Genomic DNA, 24168 nt, shown 5'->3' with positions numbered 1-24168 from the left:
TCTCCAAAGCCTGGAAATGACACTTTGTGGCACATTCAAGGATACGGCAACTTCGGTATGTGTCTGCCTTGCTTCCAGGCGGCCGAGTATTCTGCCCTGCAAAACACCACGAGGCTACACTCCGCACACTATAACAGGGCAATCACGACTGAGGGAATATGGGGCTCAGGCACTGGCTGTGTTTACTTTGGGGTTATGCCGCTAGTCAAAGCAGGGAACACTCCTTTACTCTACAGAGCGAACACGTAAGGTTGGTAGGTGCATATGTCATGTGATTTGCGGTCTATTTCCTGTTGTCCTGCTTACTCGTAACTTATGCTTTACTTTTGGACACTAGTGTAGCTGTAGTACCTGTCTATGATGGGACAATCATATAGCATGTGCAAAGTTATCTTAACTCCCCAACTACTTTTCCGCCAATATTCAGGCATGTTGTTTTACCTGGGACGCAGCAGTAATTCTGTCTATCGGAGATGAGTGACAGCAGAAGATAGTTAAAAATTTCATCTTGATCCGTAATGAAGTGGGATTACAATAAAATTGAAATTATTAAGGGTCCACCTATTCAATACAATGAGTTATTAGTGTGAATTAATCACTTGTCGTTTAGATCAGGTACTAGTTTCGGCACATATATTGTGCCATCATCAGACATGGAGTCAAATTGGGCAATCACGAACAATCGTAAAATGATTTAAAACACATGATTACACTTGAATAGATTAATGTTAATTAAAAATTATGATATGAGATGATGTTAACTCTAATATAAACTTCATTAAAATTAATGACAACTTCCCTGCCCAGCTGCCGGTTCAACAGGCTGCTCAAGGTTCCAAGCCACATATTGAAGTGGGAATTGTAAAAATCTTTGGTCACAGTAGACCTTCATATGACTTCAACTTTTCGGAACCACCAGACCAGACAATTGTCAACTTCATATAGGCAATACAATATAAAATTCTGCAGCATATATTTAACAAGGCACACATACTCCAAGCTGGACTATATTGATCAGTTTTATGAGCTTTTGGTATTGTAGGCATTCACATTTAGATTTCTTCCAAATCTGTGATATTTACCCCCTAGTGGGTGGGGAACGCAGAAGAAGAATACACCCACGGTATCCCCTGCCTGTCGTAAGAGGCGACTAAAAGGGGCGACCAAGGGATGATTGAATTAAAACCATGAAACTACTTGTGATTAGTACCATCACGTGGGGAAAGCCATGGGTCGCCTTTACTTGCGAGTAGTACCACAATGTTAGGTACACAATAGGTTTGTGGTTAGTAGCAGCAGAGAGCAGTTCACTGTGGGTTTCCAGTATCTATGATTAGTACCACTATATGCGGAACATCACGGGCTTACGTTGCCTGTGAACTGTACCATTATGTGAGAAACAGCACGGGTCTGGGCGTTGCCTGTAATTAGTACCACTATATGAGCCATACTGTTGGTCTGCATTGCCTTTGATTAGTACCCACTATGTGAGGAACACCACAGGATAGTATGAGTCCCTGTGATTAGTAACACCTATGTGAGGTGTACCATGGGTTTGCGTTGCCTACGAGTGGCGCCATTATGTGAGAAACACTATAGGTTTGCGCTACCTGTACGATGTACAATACTTGTAATACCATATTGTTTGGAACACCGTGAGTTTACGCTACCTTTGTTTAGTACCACAATTGAGAAATACTGTGCTTCTACTTTACTAGCGGTAAGTGCCATTATGAGGGCCCGTTGACCAGGATATTGAACCCCTTTAGACAACAAGCATCATCAGTTCAGGAGTGTGCTTTGGAAGCAGTCCCTTGGTCAGTAATTGTTTTAATATAGTTTCTGGGAAGGTGAAGTCTTGCTTGTCGATTCCACTTATTGTTTTAAATTCATATTCATCCAGTAATTCATCATCATCATGTTTTGAATTCTGGTTGGTGGATGTATTTTGTACTTTTAAATTGTCATTGCATTTCGTCTCATTTCGTACCATTAGAGGCCGATGACATAGATGTTAGGCCCCTTTAAACAACAAGCATCAGCATCATTATCAAATCTATGATATTAGGGCATCTAATGTAAAGGGAATCATTCCTTCTTTCATGACTCCATCATATCTTATTTTTCAAGCGATCGTTCCTTTACGATTTTTCTCATTTTTTACAATCATCTTTGCAATTTTCCATCTCAATATGGACCGATGACCACGCGGTTTTACATTTTAAGACAATTGTGACAAAAACCATCGCCAGTTAATACAATTGAACAGTATTTCCATGTTAGTAGTGCTTGGCATTGATTGGACTAAGCAACAAAAATCGAAATTCATGAATAGGGCTATCTCTGTTATACCTGGTACAGTAAAAATGTGTAAGACATAAATGATCAGAAATTTAATTCTTTATAACTTTGGTTATGTAGTAGTTCTCGATAGGATCACTAATAACATAAATATTTGAGAATTAAATATTGGGCCTTCCCCTAAACTACTCAGCTTGAATAAGATTATTTGTAGCTTAGATTGTAGTACCTCATTCCCTGACTTTACATACCAATTACCGTTAAATTCTCTTCAGCTGTTTTCTCATGATGCACGTATGTACAGACACAGGTGACGGAAAATTGAAAAGTGCATTTTCTTGTTATGGCACGATTTATACGGGAATACTATTCTTTTCAAATTCTGAGCAATGTACAGACAAAACTTTTATGTACAGTATACACACATAGAAAATAAAATATATAAAATATGGTGAAATGATATTACTGATTTTATCTATATTGTCTGTAATACATGTTTTATATTAAGTTATCTCGCAAGAGACCTAATAGACATATATTTTACCAAAAGTCATATCGTTATAAGATATTTTATTCAATAAGTTACCCATTTTTATGTCTTTCCAGTGCAGATGATGGATCAATTGAGACAAAACATGTACAGTTTGAAAATATAATGTTAATTAAATAATCTATAAGGTTATAATGTGTAGTATTGAATAGGTGGAAATTTTATACAGCGGAAACTCGATATCTCGAATCACCTCGGGAACTGAATTCTATTTGAAGTTATCAAAATTTTGACATATAGGGAATTCCCGACTTTGAGGATTGCACGTAACTGAATCAAGCGTAACTAGGGCTCGATGCTGTCATAAGTGTTATTTAACCATATAAAAACAAAATCGAAGAATTTTGTAATTTTAATTACAACACTTATTATAGCAAGTTGTTGCAGACAGAATACATATAGTACGAGTAGAGGAATGTGTTTTTCACTCTCAAGCTTCTTTTCTTCCACATAGTTTTCAACAACAGTTATTGCTGTAAAAACATTTGCATTTAAACCTACATTCGGCTGACTCTGTATGTTGAATCGGGGAATAGCCAGTGCACTTAACGCCTGGTCTAGTGATGATCCGGGAGAGGGTTCATACAACTCCAACTGTCTGTGGTGGACAGATAAGATAAGGAACTATAATACGCAAACATTAAATGCCGTATTACACTGTTAATGTTTCACAAAATTCGAATTACAGAGTGTCTATGGAGGAAATGTTTGCTTTGAGAAATGAAGACATTTGTGTAATCGAATTTCAAGTAATAGAAAAAATGAAATGGCATATGACTTTTAGTGCTAGGAGTGTCCGAGGACAAGTTCGGCTCTCCAGATGCAGGTCTTTTGATTTGACGTCTGTAGGCGACTTGCACATCATGATGAGGATGAAATGATCATGAAGACGACACATACACCCAGCCCCCGTGCCAGCAAAATTAAACAGTTATGGTTAAAATTCCCGACCCTGCCGGGAATCGAACCTGGGACCCCTGTGTCAAAGGCCAGCACGCTAACCATTTAGCCATGGAGCTGGACTCAAGTAACAGGGGATAAATACACATAAAGAATTGAACAGACAGCAGGGAAATTTAAATCATTTTGAGGTACTGGAAATTTGAATAATAGAGGTTTGAGGTTCTACTGTACTTTAATATTTTGATACTATAGTCAACACGGAACTTGAAATATGAATTTCATGTCCTGCAGTGGGCCAGATCTCTGGTGCATTACGTCCTCACTGCTTTCAGTTTTTAAATAATAGTAGCATGTCACCTTTCTCCTAGACTTGCTTTCCTTTTCTGCATAGGCTCTCTTACATAACTTCTGTTTAATCAGATCGCTTAAAAAAGCATTCTCTAAGTTGTAATTAGCAAGTTTGTAAAATCCTACGGAAGCTTTCTTTTTCAATACCAGATAGTTTGTAATACACCACTTAACATTAACCTTTTCTTTCTTCACTGCACACTTAACATCCTTCACCCATCCTTTAGCTGGCACAAGTTTCTTAGTTTTATCACTTGCATAAGTTTCACCACTATTTTTCAATCTCTTAGCTACGGACCTCTTCCAGTTTTCTTAGTTTCATTTACATTTTTTACATTTACTCACACCAACACTACTATTTGTACCATTACGAGACATTTTCTGGTTAGAAATGTAACTTCATTTCACTCTTGCCCCTCTGCTCCAGTTGAGTGAGCATCTAGGTTAGCCCCTTCTCTTATTAACTGTACAGCTGATTCCGAAGGTCCTCAGATTTTTGTGCGTGTTTGTACAGACAAGGAACTATTCCACAACCCACAGCCGACTTGATGTGTCGCTCTAGCTAGCTCCTTACCGGCCTTGACAATCTGGTCCACGCACTGTAATCGGAGTAGTTACACAGCTCAACATGTGGCGCTGGCAGCCGACCTATTTGCGGTAGAAATGCATACTTGTTTACGGAAAATATATTGACTTTGATTGCTGATTTATCATAATTTAGAGTTATGGAGAATGTTACATAGGTTAATACTGTTAAAATGATTAATCTTAAAGGTTACTTTCGTTGATATTTGCCAAAATGATGTGAAATGAAACTGCGAGGAGATGACTTAGTCCAGCTGACGTTCTGATATTGACTCTGATTGCCGATGTATCTTAATTTAGGGAATAAAATAGTATGTTACGTTGACTAATATTGTTAAAATGATTAATCCTAAAGGCTACTTTCTTTGATATGTGCCAAAATAACGTTGTGAAATGAAACTGCGGAGGATGGAGTAGTCTAACTGACGTTCCTTAATTGTGAGGAATAACAGTAATCGTTTTTATTATCATGGCATTTAGATACATAGCAGAACTTACCAGAATACTTTTGTCTTCTGATATTAATATTGAGATTAAGAGTCATTGTTCAATTAGAGTTTTAAAATTCTTCAAGCGCTGCTCTCAGGAAGGGGGCTGGACAAAACATAAAAGTCTTACTTTTTCCATATTCATTGTATGCATAACATAAATATCTTGACTCAAATATGTTTAAATTTTAATTTCAATATATATAGTTTCAGATTACATTTCATTCATACCTTTCACTGGAATATTAAATACCGGGCAAGTTGGCCGTGCTAAATTCAGACAATCATTTTTACTTGAAATGCAGTAGGGTGGAGCAAGTTGGCCGCACGTCGTGCAGCTGTGAGCTTGCATCCGGGAGATAGTGGGTTCGAACCCCACTGTCGGCAGCCCTGAATATGGTTTTCCGTGGTTTCCCATTTTCACATCAGGCTGTACCTTAATTAAGGCCACAGACGGTTCCTTCCCACTGCTAGCCCTTTCCTATTCTACCGGCATCATAAGATCTATCTGTGTTGGTGTGACGTAAAACAAATAGCGGAAAAAGAAGAAGGATTTTAAATAAAAATTCAGTGAGAGAAAAGTATTTTGAGTAAATAAATTGTAAACTGTTTTTTGCTCGATGATGATGATGATGATGATGCTTGTTGTCTAAAGGGGCCTAACATCTAGGTCATCGGCCCCATTGCTCAGGTAACAACACTTCATACGTTGGCCTTACCATTACAGCAGTAGTGATTCTTACTTGTCAATGTTTAAATGTTAAAGTTCAGATTATCTTGGATAAAAATGTGTTGTGTTGCTGTCATATGGCAAATACAACACCGCCTAATGGATTATTCTATGAAAGAAAATTCATGGGTAAAAATACCTGATGAGCGTGATTAGCTGCCACTCCCGGAGGCCCGGGTTTGATTCCTGGCCCTGCCACGAAATTTCAAAAGTGGTACGAAGGCTGGAACGGGGTCCTCTCAGCCTTGGGAGGTCAACTGTGCAGAGGGGGGTATCGATTCCCACCTCAGACATCCTCGAAGTGGTTTTCCATAGTTTCCGACTTCTCCTCCAAGCAAATGCTGGGATGGTAACTAACTTAAGGCCATGGCTGCTTCTTTCCCTCTTCCTTGTCTATGCGTTCCAATCTTCCCATCCCCAACACAAGGCCCCTGTTTAGCATAGAAGTTGCGGCCGCCCAGGCGAGGTATTGGTCATCCTTACCAGTTGTATCCCCCGACCCGCAGTCTCACGCTCCAGGACACTACCCTTGAGGTGGTAAAGGTGGGATCCCTCACTGAGTCCGAGAGAAAAGCCAACCCTGGAGGGGTAAACAGAGTAAGAAAGAAAGAAAGAAGGTAAATACCCAAAACAGAACGGAAAACTAAGATGAGAGTGCTACCTGCTTTTAGCCACTCCGTAGTTTTGTCCTGGTCTACAGAGAATTCGTGAAATGATAGTGTCCCTTTGCTCTTTTTTTTCCTGTTCGGAATACAAAAAGGCACACAGCAATATATATTCGAATATTTCCTAACACAGTTAAAGAAAAGCAAATCACCACACAATTAAAAAATGAAGTAGCGCATAAATTAAAATCCTTGTTTAGGATGAAGTTACAGCGAGAAATCACTTCGTTTTTGTTTCCATAAAATTTCTGCTCGAAGTACAAAAAGGTGCACAAGAATGTCAAAAACTCCAAAATTTGTAAACACAATTTAAAAAATATAATCACCACACTACACAATCTATATATATAAAATGAGAGTTTTGTCTGTACATTGCTCAAAATTTAAAAAGGATGGTATTTCTGTATCAGTCATGTCCATAGTAACAAGAAAATGCACTTTTTAATTTTCCGTAATGTCTGTCTGTATGTATATATGTATGTACACGCATCACTAGAAAAAGGCTGAAGAGAATTTAATGAAAATTGGTATGTAAAGTCCGGAAGTAAGTCGCTACAATCTAGGCCATAATTAATCTTTTCCACGCTGAGAGAAATGGTAGTTTAGGGGAAGGCCTAAAATTTAATTCTCAAATATTTATGTTATTAGTGGTCCTATCTTAATGAAAACCGGTATGTAAAGTTCTAAAATAAGTCGCTACAATATAAACTATAAATAATCTTATTCACTCTGAAAGAAATGCTAGTTTAGGGGAAGGCATACAATTTTATTCGCAAATATTTATGTTATTAGTGGTCCTATCTTAATTAAAATAGGTATGCAAAGTCGGCAAATAAGTCGCTACAGTCTACGCCATAAATAATCTTATTCACGCCGAGAGAAATGGTAGTTTAGGAGAAGGCCTAAAATTTAATTCTGAAATATTTGTTATTAGTTGTCCCATCGTAAATAAAATCGGTATGCACAGTCGGAGAATAAGTTGCTACAATCTAGGCCATAAATAACTTCATTCACGCTGAGCGAAATGGTAGTTTAGGGGAAGGCCCAAAATTTAATTCTCGAATATGTGTGTTGTTAGTGGTCTTATTAACAATTCCTATATAAATAAAGTGACATAGTATTAAATTTCCGATCATTTATGCCTTATACATTTTGACCGTACCGGCTATGATAACGGAGATATTCATGAATATGGATTTTTGTTGCTAAGATCATATCAGCGCCATCACGAGAAAATGGGTAAACAGAATTTAATGAAAATCGTTGTGTAAAGTCGGGGAATAAGGAACTACAATCTACGCTATAATTAATTTTATAAGACGGCCTTATATTACAGAGTCGAAAGGAAACTGAATGTGAAGGCCTACAATACAGAAAGCTCAAAACATTGATCAACAATAACATTACACTACATTGACCATTGTTTGTTGTGATTTGCTTTGTGTCTCTGTTGCCATTCATCTCCAATAGATGGGATTACTGCTGTATACCGAGTTTTTAAAAAATTTGCTCTATGTTGCGCCGACACAGATAGGACTCATGGCGACGATGGGATACGAAAGGGCTAGGAGTGGGAAGAAAGCCGCCCCTACGTTAATTACGTTACAGCCCCAGCATTTTCCTGGTGTGAAAATTGGAGACCACGGAAAACCATCTTCAGGGCTGTCGACAGTGGAGTTCGAGCTCACTACCTCCCGGATCCAAGCTCACAGCTATGCGCCCCTAACCGCACAGCCAACTCACCTGGTCGTACAGAGTATAACAGCCTGCCTGAAAATTGGCGGGAAGTAGCTGGGGAGTTAGATAAATTTCAGATACTACTGATACATAACAAACTGGTTCATCATAGCATTCGAGCTAATCAATTCCTACTCTGAGGCACTGATTGGAATGAGCACTGTGCATATTTAACAGAATAATGGCAGGGAAGTGTTCACGGCTGTCTGCGGTCTGGTCATTGCAGCACTGGAACTTTGTACTGTTAGATCGGCACCGTAGTACTGTTCGTTAAAAGTGAGAAAATGTGCGGTTTATTAATTTGATAGAGTATTTTATATAACATTGCTTTTAATCACTACATTCCTTCTGATGACTTCAGGTAGGAAAACCACAAAGACAGTCTTTCTGAGAATCCCATAGCGAAGCACGGGTACATCAGCTAGTAAAAAATAAACTCACTAGCGCAAAACTATCAGATCTCAATATCAAGCCAACAAGCGCCTCATTGCGAACACATTGCCAACATTTACGACAGCAAAACCATATAAATAAAACTGGAAATGCGGCAATTTGCGGTATACAGCTTCCTGTCAGTGGGTAGTAGGCCAGCACTCCAGCGGCATTACGGTGAAACTTTCCAATTACAGCTTTATGCTGGGCTTCACAAGCGATTGTCAAGGCCGGTATAAGGAGCACAGCGAGGGATCCAGTCAGCCATGCACAACCACAAGTAGTGCACATGATTGTTAAGAGATAGCAGCACTGTGCAAAAACACAATAAAATCACTTTCTGAATTTTTGTGGGTTAGCCCTTTCTCTTACTCAGGCTTTCGATTATAAACAGTTAAGGTGACAGTGCATATCCCTCTCTCTATCCATTTTCACTTTCAAAGTCTCCTGTTTTATCCACTTGGGTCTTGACACAACTACAACATTTAAAATCCATGTTGCTAGGTCATCACCCAGAAGCCTGGTTGGATTGTGAAAAAAGCACCACCATAGGTTATGCAGTTACAGGGAAACAGCAAAAATTGTTGATGGCGCCAGAATGAGGCGTACTAAGCAAGCTCAGGAGTGAGGTAGTTTGCCATTGCTTTCCTCACTGGGCCAGAAAGTGCTATTGAGCATTACCGGTCCTATGGGTAGCATCTTTCATAACTTCCAGGCGCACTAGTTGTGTGCAGAATGTCATTACTCAGTACTATCCATATCTCAGCAGCTTCCATATTTTCACAGCCATGGACGAGACTGGGACTTCATTGGAAGTTACATTTTGCTCTGGCATATATTAAATGGATGCAAAGATACAGTATCCATCAAGAAAAAGCATCATGTTGTTTAAAATTCATAGCTTTCAAAATAGATATATATATCCCCCACCGCTACCTGTAATCAGGCTGAGTGACTTCAATGTTAGTTGTGGCTTTCTGAGCCCAAGGTAGTAGGTTCAGTTCAAGCTCAGTCCATTGGTATTTGAAAGTGCACAAATACCTCATGTTGGTATGTTTACCATTTCATAAAAGAACTCCTGCTGGACAAAATGTTTGGCTCCTCCACGTTTCTCAACATACAGTAGTAAATGTAGTTAATGCAATTTAAAATCATTAAAAAACCTCCTCTCCCTAATACCTCTCTGTATCATGTTTCGAAACATTTGCTCTGGGATCACTATTGTAGGCCTTTTCTGAATCAGTAAATATCATGATTATCCTCCTCATATGTACCCATTTTTTCACTTCTGTTCGCAATCTGCTCTTCTTGATGTTTCATTATAATTTTTTTCCTTAATTCTCTTTCTAGTAGTCTTTCATACTTTCAGGAACATGGAATGTAATTGTAATTCCTCTTTAACTATCACATACCTTATCTCTTCACTTGATAATAGATAATTATAATTCTCTTTTGTCAATCTTGCGGGACCTGTTTCTTAGTATCAGAAACTCGTGAGTGGAGCGTGTGTCACTGCTGTCTCTTCTGGGGTCCGACTCGTTGGCTGAATGGTCAGCGTACAGGCCTTCGATTCAGAGGGTCCCGGGTTTGTTTCCCGCATGGGTTGGGGATTTTAATCTTCATTGGTTAATTGTAATGGCTCAGGGGCTGGGTGTTTGTGCTGCCCCCAACATCCCTGCAACTCACACACCACACACAACACTATGCTCCACCACAATAACACGCAGTTACCTACACGTGGCAGATGACACCCATCCTCATCGGAGGGTCTGTCTTACAAGGGCTGCACTCGACTAGAAATAACCACACAAAATTATCTCTTCTGGAACTACTTCTATACCCTCAGCTTTCTCAATTTTTATGTTTTAACTACCATTTCCTTTTGCTATAGTAGTGTCTATTTTGTTTTCTCCTGTCAGCTGAATATCTTCCCTTGTTTCATTACTGCATGCTCTTCCCATGTACTTTTATTTCTCCTATGATTGTTGTTATCAGTCCATTTTTGTCACTTCACCTTCCAAGTTACTTGTCTGAATGTGAAAATTGATATGAAAATTATCTTAGGTTATACGAATGGGATTTTTGCTTTCTTGTAAATGTTCTGCCTTAATTCATTGAGACCTGAAAATTGTGTTTAAACCACCTGTAATTAATGTTTTAATAGTGGCTCCATTTCATCTTGAATTATATATCACATATTACCTGCCATGTACTTATGTATTTTTAAATGACAATTTTATCTTGACAGCAGATCTCACGGAATTAATCCCCATTTGTGTCATTGTGTAAGTCCCTTTCATTTTTGCCCAGTTAATTTCAACCCATCTGTAAGGAGATTATTGCTGAACATTACTAACAGCTAATGTACCATTACAGTAGTTGGCAAATTCAATTACAAATGAATAGTGAAATTGTTTAGTTTTTCTTAACATTTCAGTGCCCTTTGTCCGGAATCATTATAGTTCATTCTATTGTGCTGTTCCTTCTTTATTTACTGTAACAGTACTTGCTTCCACTATTTCACAAACTCGTTGCCTGAAATAACCACCACACCAACAGCTGTCTCCTGTGTCTCACTGTTAATATTTACAGCCTCTTGTTGACATGTTTAGGCAAGCTGTATGGCATCATTCTTGTTGAACCCCAGGCCTGGAAGTGTTGTCCTTGACATGTGTGCTGCCCCAGGAATGAAAACCACACATCTTGCAGCCCTTATGGAGGATAGTGGGTTGGTATTTTTTTGTATGTGGTTACTTTTTAATATGGTAATAAGATATGGGTTCTGTTTGTTTTGCCCATTTGTAAGTTATGGCAGTTGCTTTGTCGTAAAATATAGTTTTTATTCATATGTAGTTCAGTTATGTGCTATAGATTTTGTGTTGTGGATTCTCATTGCTATTTTGAGGTTTGGAACTCATCTCATTGTAGATACAATAAAACCCTTATAATTTTCACAGGGACCTGAATTTTTTAACTTTAAATGGGGGTTTACCTTAAATCGAGGTTTCAGTAGAAAGCACACCTTTTCCAGTAATCTGTGCCTGTATTAACATAAATTGTCCCATCACATATTACTTACACAATGACAGCAATAAAACAAGGAGATATCTACCCCACACACTATACTGTAGTTACAACTTTGTACAGTTTGTGCTGAAGGTTACTCTTGTGTTGAACTGCCCCTGCTATTTACGCAACAGACCTTTATTGCACCATAACTAGCTGCGGCCTTTTTTTGACACAGACATTTAGTACATACATCTTCATTGTACACTGTTATGCCTTTCAGCATTCAGTCTGCAAGCCTCTGTGAATTAACTAAGTGTTCTGTGCCTCTTTTAGTTCCATTCCTCGTAAAACTGATTGCCTTGGTCTCCCTCTACATCTCTTCATTGGTTAAGAAATTTGTTTCAATGTTACTTAGGAATATGTTTGCTATTATTCCTGATATTGGTGAGACCATGGTTAACCCTTCCTCTTGACACCAAATTTTGTCGGTGAATACAAAACTGTTTTGGTTTAAAGTGTTCTTGTAAGATTTTATGTGATTTTCCATAAAAATAGGAAAATATACCACACTTGCACAAAACCACATTAAAACTGTTATGAAACAGAAACCAGTTTGTTCAAAACTTTTCACAGATGTTTTCTATATAGCAGGTAACTCATTACTCCAATATTTTCTACCGGGTGAGTTGGCCGTGCGCATAGAGGCGCGCGGCTTTGAGCTTGCATCCGGGAGATAGTAGGTTCGAATCCCACTATCGGCAGCCCTGAAGATGGTTTTCCGTGGTTTCCCATTTTCAACACCAGGCAAATGCTGGGGCTGTACCTTAATTAAGGCCACGGCCGCTTCCTTCCAACTCCTAGGCCTTTCCTATCCCATCATCGCCATAAGACCTATCTGTTTCGGTGTGAAGTAAAGCCCCTAGCAAAAAAAAAAAACATATTTTCTAATTCTGGTATCTTGTGACCTCGCATGTACAGTTTCATTCTTAAAAATTATAATAGCATCACTCCACAGAGGCTTATGTGGCAAAAGTTTCCATTTTCTTCAAACGGTATCACCTAACCTAGGTGTCCGACTCGGCTGAATGGTCAGCGTACTGGACTTCGGTTCAGAGGGTCCCAGGTTCGATTCCCGGCTGGGTCGGGGACTTTAACCTTAATTGGTTAATTCCAGTGGTTCGGGGACTGGGTGTGTGTGGTGTATTCATCATTAGAAATCATCCTATGTAGGGCCCTCATCTTCGCAGACATGCAGGTCGCCTAATGGGCCGTCTACCAGAAAAAGACCTGCACCAGGCTTCTCTGGAGGCCATATACGTCATTATTTATTACCTAACCTAGGTTTACTGTGCATGTATTACGAAAACATATTTCAAGCTCCCTGTAGAGTAATGATAACTTTTTCACAATAAATTTACATGGGAACAGCCTTTCTGAAATTTAACCAGTCACATGGGTATATAACCTAACCTCTGAAATAAGTTATGCAGACTACTGTATCTTGAGAAGAAGTATCACCTTATTTTATTTCAGTTCCTACTATGAATTTTAAGCAATCATTTACTTCAGCCTTTATTTTTAAGGAGTTAACAACTGCTGTCAATGGACTTATTTGTGTTCTTATAACAGAAACGTTCCCCCTATATTTGTTTACAACCAGTCTGAGTTGTGGGGTAAAAAAAGACACTATACGTTTGAATGTCGGCGAGAGCTCGCTCGTCCATGTAGCGAGGAATCTATATGGAAGATGATCGATCGCATGCAATATAAACACTGAAGTTGAGCGTACAAATATTGATAACAGAAAAACGTATGCGCCCAAATTTGTTCGTAATAATGGATGAATCGGTGAAAAGGTTCTCATTGTAACCAAAGAATATTGCACAGATTAATATAGGCATTTCCGAAGAACATAACAATATCATCTTTACAACGTGTTGTATTACCGTGCCCATGGTTGAATGTATATGTGAGCCTGACATCTTACTTTAGCGCTAAGTGCCTGCACTCTATATCACTCTTCTGCCTTGAATCATACTTAGCAAGCTTATGAAGTCTTTTTCATAGGTTCTGAATAGAAAGAATAGAAATAAATACGTGAGAACTTTGAAATTTTCTTATGCTAAATGCAGCTTTTTCCCTAATGTGAATTAAGTTAAATCGAATATAAAATGACATTACTCTTATAGAATAATTTTCGGGGCTTGAAATTTCTTGCATTAAATTTGGGTTTACATAAAATCGGGGCTATACGGTAGATTGGAGAATATCTACCATCTGGTGAGAGATGCTCTAAAGTTAAGTGTCATTCTAGTGCATGGACATTTTATGGTTTAAGAGAACCAGCCAGTGTAACCCTGCAGCATAGCTCAAACCTCTTGATGTTTGAGGAGTGTCGGTGAAATTTTTAAGTTTTGGGACTTTTGAGTACAACTGATATGGATGGAGAAATTCTTATTAATATTTAGAAACAAAAGCCATATTTTTATGCTGAGTTGTTAGCATTTTATAGGCTGTTAAAGATAATGCGCAAGTTATTGCCGTCCCAAAATTTGTCCTGCAACAAAGTTGGAAACAAACACAAATGAGATGACTGAAATATTTTCCCATGGTTTTTAATTTCAACTCCAGGCAATTATTGCAACGAAATGTTTCATAGCTCCATGACTACTGTTTATTCTTTCATGTTTTAACACTAATTAATTGGGAGTACCCACATGGCATAGATACTCCATTATGTAAACCAGCAAGAGGAGGGTGGCCACCCGTATGGGAAACCGGGAAATGTCAGGGAATTCAGAAAAAATCTGGAAATTCATTCTGCCATGTAGAATGGACATACCGTATTTATCCTTTAATAGAAGCATATTTTTCAGTTTTTGTAACATTAATCTTGGGCATGTCTTTTATGCCAGGAATAAATTGTAAAGAAAACTGAATAAACATTTTAAAAATCAAGTGTGATCTCGAACGTGAAGTAAACAATAGCAATATGGATAGCCTATAGCAAGCAGTAGCGACTATGATCGATTGATCGATCGAATTTTCAATGGTATGATCTGCTTACTATTGAATATGCTGTGTTGTTGGGGAATGGCGAGCTTGTTGAATTAGGCCTATATTGCGTTCTCAGTTTTTCTAATCTCTTAAATACATGGCTTCCACAACAAAATATGCATATAGACAAAATTCCACAACCCAACGGATGACTGTGTTTGTTTACTGTGTAATGATGTGTGCGATAGTCAATACCTCATAAAATGTAAAAACAAGACAACAAACACTGACTGAATGCAGGAAAGTGTGAAATTCACTTAAACTTAATACTCATTCGAGTGTTCATGATTATTATTATTAAATGCGCTGACGTAGGTAAGCATTGTGTAAATGTGTAATACATCGCGACACCGTTTCGGCCGCGCCTTGTTGAGTTTCTAACCTATCTTTCGTGAGAGGGGTTCGGAAGTTTTCAGGCACGACTAGTAGCTTGTAATATCACGTGTAATTTTGTGAATAGAGAACAAGATTTAAAATAAAGTGACATCACATTGTAAGATGAAGGTTGTTTGTTGGTTAGTAGATTTTGAGTTTGTGAAGTATGTTTGTATGTATTCGTTCTTGATCCAGCCAATCCCAAACCGCCATTCATATCGATTTATATCGGTTGAGCGCAATCTTGAAACCTGTCTGCCAACTGTATTGTCTACATCATCACGTGGTTAACCCGGCAACGCCGTGCGGTACCGTATAGTACCAGTGCGCCTTACTTCTGATTTTCTCATACTGATCCTTACTTGCGCCATAAATCTGGCAACTTCGCTTTACATTGTCAAGGAGATACTCTCTACAATGCCTAAAATCAACAAAAGGTTTTATTTGAGTATTTGTTTGCGGCAACAACTGCTTGTAATTTGAGATCGTGTCGAGAGGAATAAAAATGACTACCTGTCTAAAGTAAGTTGCTTTACTTTGTTTATAAATATTGACAACACGATTTTATATCATGTGATTTATTTTCTTGAAATATAAGTCCATGAATTGAAATAACAAGCAAATGGTCAGCATTCCTGTGTCAGCTGTTATGACACAAATTATTCCGTTGGTACCGTATGGTACCGCACGGCGCTTACCATGCCTCTCTGTTTACTTTCTCCTCCTTATTTCTAAGGGTAACAATTCATACTGTAGTTGCAAATAATGATGTATGTGTGTCATAAAACTCTATAATTGTATATTTTACTTTTAAAAATTAAACGGCATGACATACTGAACCACTGGAATCTAAGGTATTATCCAAGGAAGATGAAGGGGGTCTCGCAGATAATCTTACAGGAGGTCAATCACGGGTACCAGCAGAAATAGTGCTAAAGCAACAAATTCCGTACAGGAGTAGATAATCCATGTCCGATAATGATTCATGGCCCGGGAAGAGAGCGAAATCATCACCTCATCCACCAGGTACCTGGATGGCATATGGCCATATTTCACTCCAATTCCCTAGTGCGAAATTTTCCACTTTTCGATATATGATGCCGACCGAAATATGAGGGTTTTCTTTACGATGAAATTATGAATTTCTTGTGCTCTGAAGTATATGCTTTTTACAAACGAAAAATAACCCCGAAGAAATGAAAATTTCATCGGTATTTTCCTTCTAAGTGGCTATGTGTAAGTACCACAATCAGAAAAGGGTAGGTGCAAAATATTTAATACGACATATATATTTGGGTGGTATTTTAAGGTAAATAAATGCAGTTGTTTACACCTTGAGATTCAATGGCGTACATCACTATATCGCTCCGACAAACCAAAGCAGGAGCTGTGCGGCGAACGAATGCGAATTCCGCGGCCGCACAGAATGCGTCACATGTAGTGTGGGCGTTTGTGTAAACAGCATTTTGAAATTCTAAACTAGTGAAGAGTGGAAATAGGTGACTAAATAAGAAAAGCTGAAGTAATATTACTCGTATTTCCTAAAGATATGTCACGTCTGAGCTAATGTTATATTTCGGAATTCCAAAGGGATATCACAAATAAACCTATAAACACCGTTTCTTCTTTTGTTTATTGCTCAGTAATTTGTAAGTGGTATTCTGTAACAATATTAAGCATTCAGTTTCATGGTATTCTAAAGAGGTAACAATTTTTATGTTCCAACCAAAAGCTATGTCAAGCGCCGTGCGGTACCGTATGGTACCAGGCCCTCATTTAAAAACCAACGATTCAATTTTTAGAAAAATGACTTTTAAATGTTCTCTGATATGTGAATGCTGGGAATATTAAACAAAAATTTAAAAAACGAAAATTGAAAACTCCGGCGTTCCCGGGTTAAGCTACCAAAGTCGGCGTGTGTGATAGGTTTAGTAGTGTTCAATGTAGTTGTAATTTTATTTACATCTGTGTGTTGGTTACCATATAGTTCATCTGTGTACCATACCCCAGTATAGTTCGTGCAAGACAAGTGGCAAGAATTTAACTCGGCAAAAATTGACACCGTGGTATCGATCAGCCATAAAATCCTTCTTATGCCAGTCGTTAGCCGCAAATAATTTATTTCTTGTACACTTAATAATAATGTACCTATTCTTGTTTTAGTGTCTGATATTGTTAGGAAGTGCATGCACTATCTTTGAAGGTTTTGTGAATTAGTTTTCACATGTGATTTTCGTGTGATTTTCATAGTAGGGCATTACATTTTACGAGGGCTCTATGCCGCAGTTGTATTGCATCAACTGTTATCGAAGCAGTAGAGTGCTGCAGCATAGGTAAGGCAGGACTATTTAAAGATTTTTTTACAATATACTTACTTCTTTTTTCAGCTAACAATGTCTTCATCAAAGCCAAGGAAAACTTTGTTTAATGAAAGTTGGCTGCTTGATGATACTTTCAGAACATGGTTGAAACCCATGCCTCTGGACAAATTTTCAGCATATTGCATAATATGTAAAACATCATTTTCTCCTAAGCAACATCGGGAAGCAGGCATTAAAAAGTCACATGGGAGGAAAGAAGCATGCCAGTAGTGTCAAGTTGAGCCAGTTCTCATCATCCCTTTCAAGTTATTTAAAAAAAGAACATTCGAATAGTGAAGTAAAAAATGACTTATACCTTAGCCACAAACACAAATTGTCCTCTTCCTGCCATAGCTACCACAACGAACTCTATCACATATGACTCCACTGCTGCTGTTTCTGCTTCTTCTTCTTCCACTAAAGAAGGTTCACCAGAGACGAGATGTCTACAGAATTATCTTTCAAGAGAGCAAGTAACCAAAGCTGAGATTATATGGTGCATGCATATGGTCGTGCAACACCATTCTTTATGTTCCAGTGAAGCTAGTGTACGTTTGTTCCCAGTAATGTTTCCAGACTCTGAAATAGCTTCGGAAGTTCAACTGCACGGAACAAAAGTTGCATATACAATCACTCATGGTTTGGCTCCCTATTTTTATAAGCAAGTTCCTGAGATGTGTCATAAGTGCACACATTTCACCGTTGGTTTTGACAAGTCACTGAATAAAGTTTCTCAGATGGGCCAAATGGATCTTGTAGTTCGTGGTTTCAATCCCGATACCATTGAAGTATGCACTTCTTATTTTGATTCCGTGTTTCTTGGTCACTCTACCTCCTCAGATTTGTTAACGGTTTTTTTTGCGAGCACTGCAGGGACTCGATCTAAAAAGCTCTTACAAATTTCAATGGATGGTCCAAATGTTAATAAAAAGTTCCTTCAGGATATTGGTAATTTATTAAGTGATGATCCAGATGCTCCTATTTAGGTGAACATTGGATCTTGTGGCTTGCATACTGTGCACAATTCATATAAAATAGCAGTAAAAGAAACCAAGTGGAATATTGCCGAGTTTCTTCGTGCTCTTCACTTCTTGTTTTGCTACATTCCTGCAAGACATCAAAACAGTTGAGTTTGGTTTTGAGAGAGCACCAGGATTTTGTATTCATAAAGTACAAGATGTAGTAATGCTCGCGCCAGCTAACAAAAAGATTTTAATGTGTATCCTACTTATAGTTTTAAGATAATCAACAAAATCAAACAGATTGTAAAGTTATTTATATCTGACTAACTTATGACATTGTATTCAAAATTAGAACAAGATTTTTAAAATATCAAACACTACAAATAGTAATATTGTTTTAACAATGACGACGTAATATATAATGTTTTATATTCAAAAGTATTTTAGTAGTTATTATGATTAAATCTGTTAGCAATAAACAATAGTTGCAGGTTATTAGAATAGTATTACCGATTTTGACCTTGTTAAAAATGTATGTAGTTGAAGATGTTCAATAATTGAACGAAACATGCCCTATGTTTTTAATAATTAAGCAATAAAATAAGGATGAGATCCTAATTTTATAATTGCTTGTAAAGTATTGAATAGGTGGAAATCAAACTTTTATTGTTCTACTTTAACTGAATTTCAATACGGAAAAATGAGGATAATATCATGCAAGGTTTGTTAAGTCTGAGTCACTGCAGTCTTCAGAAAATGTTCTCAAAATTAATTTAGACAGTAAAGAAAATCTTCTGCCTGCATCTAAAATTGACATAGGTTATGCTGCTAGAGCAGCACTTCGTGGCACTCCTGGATTAAATGATAGAGTTACATTAGTGTTTCGCACAGATTGTCTAAGAGGAATGGTAGCTTTGTGCAAGAAGATACTGGAATGGTCACCACTGGCATGTAAACTGAGTAAAGGAATTTCTTGTTTCGATCCAAGTGTAGCCAAGCAACCTCTAAGCAGCAAACGGCTAAGGGTGCCTTTGTTGAAAACAAATGGATCTCGGGTAATGAAGCTGATCATATACAAAGGGAGTTCACTTCTGTGTGTGAGAATGATACTTTCAAAGAAGTAATGAATTCTTTATCTTCTAAAAACTAGAGATTAGATCACTTTTGGCTCTGTACTGTTTTGCCAACAGTAAATTTGAACACAGAAAAGTTGGCTTCATTTCTCAAAATGATACTAATATTGTTTCATGGAAATGCTTCACTTGAACATGGTTTTTCTGTGAATAAAGAAATTATAGTAGAGAACATGCTACAAGAATCCCTTGTAGCACACAGAAGAATATATGATGCTATCCCAAACCTTGGTGGAATTGAAAAGGTCTCCATTAATAAGAACATGCTCCATGCTGCAAGGAATGCTCATGCTTTGTATATTCAAAATCTGAAGGAGAAACGTGAAGCATTGGAAGCAGAAGATTCTTTTCAAAATAAATAAGAGAAAGGCCACTTTGTTGCTGAAAGAATTAGAAGAAAGGAAGCGGAGGGTGATGGCAGAAGCTTGACAGTCGTTGCTGGCTATAGATGATGAAATTTCTTCACTGAAGCAGTAATGGTAATAACTTTTTAAAATCTTTAAAGTGAATTAAATTGGACTAAATTCTACTTCCAAGTTTTGAAATTTAATATGCACATTAATTACTCATTTATTTTTTGCATGTTAAGTTTTCAAAATGTATTTTAATATTACGGTCATACCTGGAAACTTCTATTATAATTTAATTTTTTGTCATTGTGTGTCAGGAAAAAAATTGTTTTTATGTCTGGAAAACAGGGAAATGTCAGGGAATTTCAAAATCTGGATTTGGTGGACACCCTGAGAAGTTACACATACACACATAGGACTGATGGCCACAACATCCCAATTCCTTAAATGAAGTATGAGGGCGAATCAAAAAGTAAGTTACACTTCCAACTTAAGGGCCATTTATGAAACCAGCTACCCACAGACAACACGGCTATGACAACATACATTGCAAGTTCACTTTTCCACATATTCCGGATGCGTAGAAATCACCTCCAGTGCTATGCAACCACCTGGAGACAGCTGCCTTCTCCACCTCATTGTTTCAGAATCGTCGTCCGCCAAGATCCATTTTCAGCTTACCGAACACATGATAATCACATGATGCTAAGTCTGGACTGTATGAAGGATGTTGCCATACCTCCCACTTGAATCGCTGCAGCAGTTCGGACGTTTGGTGGGCCGTGTAAGGTGTTGCGTTATCGTGCAACAAAATCACACGAGCACTCAATTTTTCCCGCCACTTTTCTTTAATTGCCTTATGCAATTGATTCAACGTTTGACAATATGAAGCTGAGTTGATTGTTGTGCCTTTCAGCATAAAATCTACGTGCCCCACACCCTCCATGTCAAAGAACACTGTCACTATTACCTTTCCTGCTGAAGGTTGGATCTTGGCCTTCTTTTGTGGTGGTGATGTGGTGTGCACCCATTCCTTCGATGTTCTATTTGTTTCATTCCCTGTGATGATTTGCCGCAGAAACTTGTTGCAAAAATGCCAGTGACGATTGGAAACGTTGTCCCTTGTGAAAATCGGTGAGCAGACTTGGGACCCATCTCTGACACAGTTTATGAATTCCAACGTGCGGGTGAACAATGTAGAACACACTGCCATATGAAATGTTCAGCATGCTGGTAATTTCCTGCAGTGTTATGCGCCGATTCTCTCTAATGATCCCATCCACATGGTGAACATTTGCAGCAGTACTGGACGTTGCAGGCCTGCCTTCGCTATATTTGTCCGTGAGATCCGTGCGTCCAGCGTCAGATTGCTTACACCACTTTACAGTACCTGGGCGAGAAATTGCACTCTCACTATATACAGCAGTGATTTCACGATGAATGCCCATGCAATTGAGCCGTTTAACTCATAGAAATCTGATCATTGCACGCACCTCCAATTTGGAGTGAACATACAGTTGACACGCCATTGAGCCTAGCCCACACACAATACAACGGGCTACTACACCAACCTTTCTATCGGACGTGTCAGCAGTTACTGTAGCTTGCTCAGCATTAGCCATGGTCACGACTCACAGTGTGTTCTGTCGGCGAGCTAGTATAACTTACTTTTTGATTTTTCCCTCGTAACAAGTACATGCTCCTCTTGAAGATCTTCCAGGGATGAGAGAGGTAATATATTACGATGGTGGGATAATATATCGCATTGTTATGGACTTAATATCGTATCATTATATTCCTGTTACAGTATATATGAGGCTTATCCATTTTTTTTAAAAAAATGAGTTAGATGTAGCATTGCCTTCTTGGTGATGTTTGTGATAGTTCTAACACAAAATTAAGCACCAAAACTCGCCTTTTCCCATAGAAATCTGTCACCAAACTTAGGCTATTGTTCCATAACTCGCCTTATCCACGGCGCTTGTCGTTCCAAAACTCGCCATATACAATCAACCAATAGGAATGGATAATTTCAGCACGTGACTCACGCTACAATATACCCGCGTTTTATGCCAGTCTTTCCACTCTTTGAGTTGTTCTTGAACTGTGTTAGTCTTTCATGCAGTTTTGTGCTGTGAATAGAGTGTATTAAGATGACCGAAAATATTGCTCTTGTTGTGGAAGGTATATAAAACTTGCTAATACAGAATAGTTTCACATTCAGTTCTGCCAAAAGACATTCTTGAATGTATTGCATGTCAGCAAAGATCGGGTTCAGAGGATTGTCAGAAATCACTTCACGACAGGGAAACTTCCAACAGAAAAGAGGGGAGGAGCTAGGATCAAACCAGAGTACACTGAAAAGAGGCACTCCCTGAAACGTTCATTGAAAGTGTGCAGTGTTGTGAAAGTCAGTATTGCCGTGGAAAGTCACCGGTCAGACAGTATCTACCCGGAAATTTAAGCATCGCTAAGCTTTACAAAATGTACAACAAGAAATCACCGGAAGAAGCGAGGGTGAAGCAGTGGTTCTTCCGTGAAATTTTTACGCGTTGCTACAACATAGGATTCGGAACACCAGTTACTGACGCTTGCTCAAAGTGCATAGAGCTCAAGGAGAAAATTAAACTTGAAAGTTCGAACGTATCACTGAAGAATGATTTAATCTTGGAACTTAGAGTACACAAACTAAGGGCTGCAGCTTTTTTTCAAAAAGCTCCAAGAAGAAAGGGACAGCATGGCAATATTTTCATTTGACTGCCAAAAGAATCTTGTGAATCCAAAAGTTCCAGATCAAATTGCCTATTACAGTCGGCAATTGTACACCTATAATTTTACCATTGTGAGGGGTACCTCACATGCCAAGTTGACAAAGGAGAAGGTTTTTACATACACATGGATGGATCATGAATTCAACAAGGGGTCTAATGAAACGTCATCTGCAGTTTACCATCGATTATCACAAACTGATTTGTCAAACTTCACTACTATACGAATTCGTGCGGATGGCTGCGGAGGACAGAACCGCAAATCTACAATGATTGCAATGTGCTTATATTTCTTGACACACACAGCTCCGCCTAATATAGAAAGTGTTGAATTGGTCTTTCCTATGACAGGTCACTCATTTCTGCCCTCTGACAGGGTATTTACTCAAGTTGAGAGAGCGAGATACGGAAATGCCCTATAATCTGTAATCCAGCAGAATATGAAGACACCTTTAGCAAACATGCTGAAGTCTTAAAGTTTGGCAGAGACTGCTCGGTGAACAATTGGAAAATGGTTTCTGAAAATATGATGAAAATGCCTGCATTTTGGCACTTTGAATTTTCTTCAGTGAAACGATTTGTTATTAGCAAAGACTCACCGGGAAATGTCACCTTTATGGGGAGAACCTCATTACAACTCAGACATCGGTTTAGGAAAATCCGTTATGAAAAAGGGAAAACGCCTGCGAGATATGCTAATGCCATCTGAATTATTGCCAGGAGTAAACTTGAATCCTGCCAAAGTAAAGGACGTAAAAAAATTGCTTGAAAAGCATTTTGGAATGGATTGGGATAGGAGTGAGTTGCTTTCTTTTTATAAGAATCTGTTCACCTCAATTTCTGTAGACGAAAACAGTCTTGTTGAAGAAACAGAAGTTCTTTGTGATGGATCTCAAGAGGAGGGAACAGATTTGAGAGTTTGATTAACAACAAAGTGATGTTTTATTGTTCAAGTTACTTCTATTGTGAGTGCAGTGTAGCCTATAAAGGAAGAATTCTCTCCAAATACTATGGATAGGATGTAAATATGATAAATCACACTGCTGTGTTTAATTTATTTGTGAATATCATTATACTGATAGCAAAAAGGTGCATGAGTGTACTGGTGAGTTTTATTACTACATTATATTCTCAATCCTTTCATTTTTCTTGTTTAAATATAAGTTGTGTGAGGTAATATATTTTGAATTTTTGGGTGCTCCAAAATTCGTCTTATCCAAAATACAAGTGTAATTTATGGACGTTCTATTAATTATATTTATAATTCATCAGTAAGACGACCCTATGACATTGGACTTGAACGCGTCGTAATACATTTAAACAAGTGAGACTTATATTACAAAAATTACAGGTTTTTCGCCTTTCCTGAAAAATCACTTATGATGGATAAGACGAGTTTTGGAACGGACCACCTC

At 38.2% G+C, this 24168-nt stretch overlaps 1 protein-coding gene across 2 annotated transcripts in view; it reads left to right on the top strand.

The window, feature by feature from the left end:
• The window catches only part of LOC136864787 (28S rRNA (cytosine-C(5))-methyltransferase), a 116567-nt gene that overhangs the window by 75299 nt on the left and 17100 nt on the right, over positions 1–24168 (top strand). For both annotated transcript variants that reach the window (XM_067142176.2, XM_068226423.1), the window contains one exon: positions 11352–11467. In XM_067142176.2, coding sequence (XP_066998277.1) covers positions 11352–11467 — 116 coding nt within the window. The remainder of the gene's footprint in view (positions 1–11351; positions 11468–24168) is intronic.

The sequence above is a fragment of the Anabrus simplex genome, chromosome 2, assembly GCF_040414725.1.
Source record: "Anabrus simplex isolate iqAnaSimp1 chromosome 2, ASM4041472v1, whole genome shotgun sequence".
NCBI lineage: Eukaryota > Metazoa > Arthropoda > Insecta > Orthoptera > Tettigoniidae > Anabrus > Anabrus simplex.
Note: the sequence above shows the minus strand (reverse complement) of the source record. Positions and strands in the feature narration are given on the sequence as shown.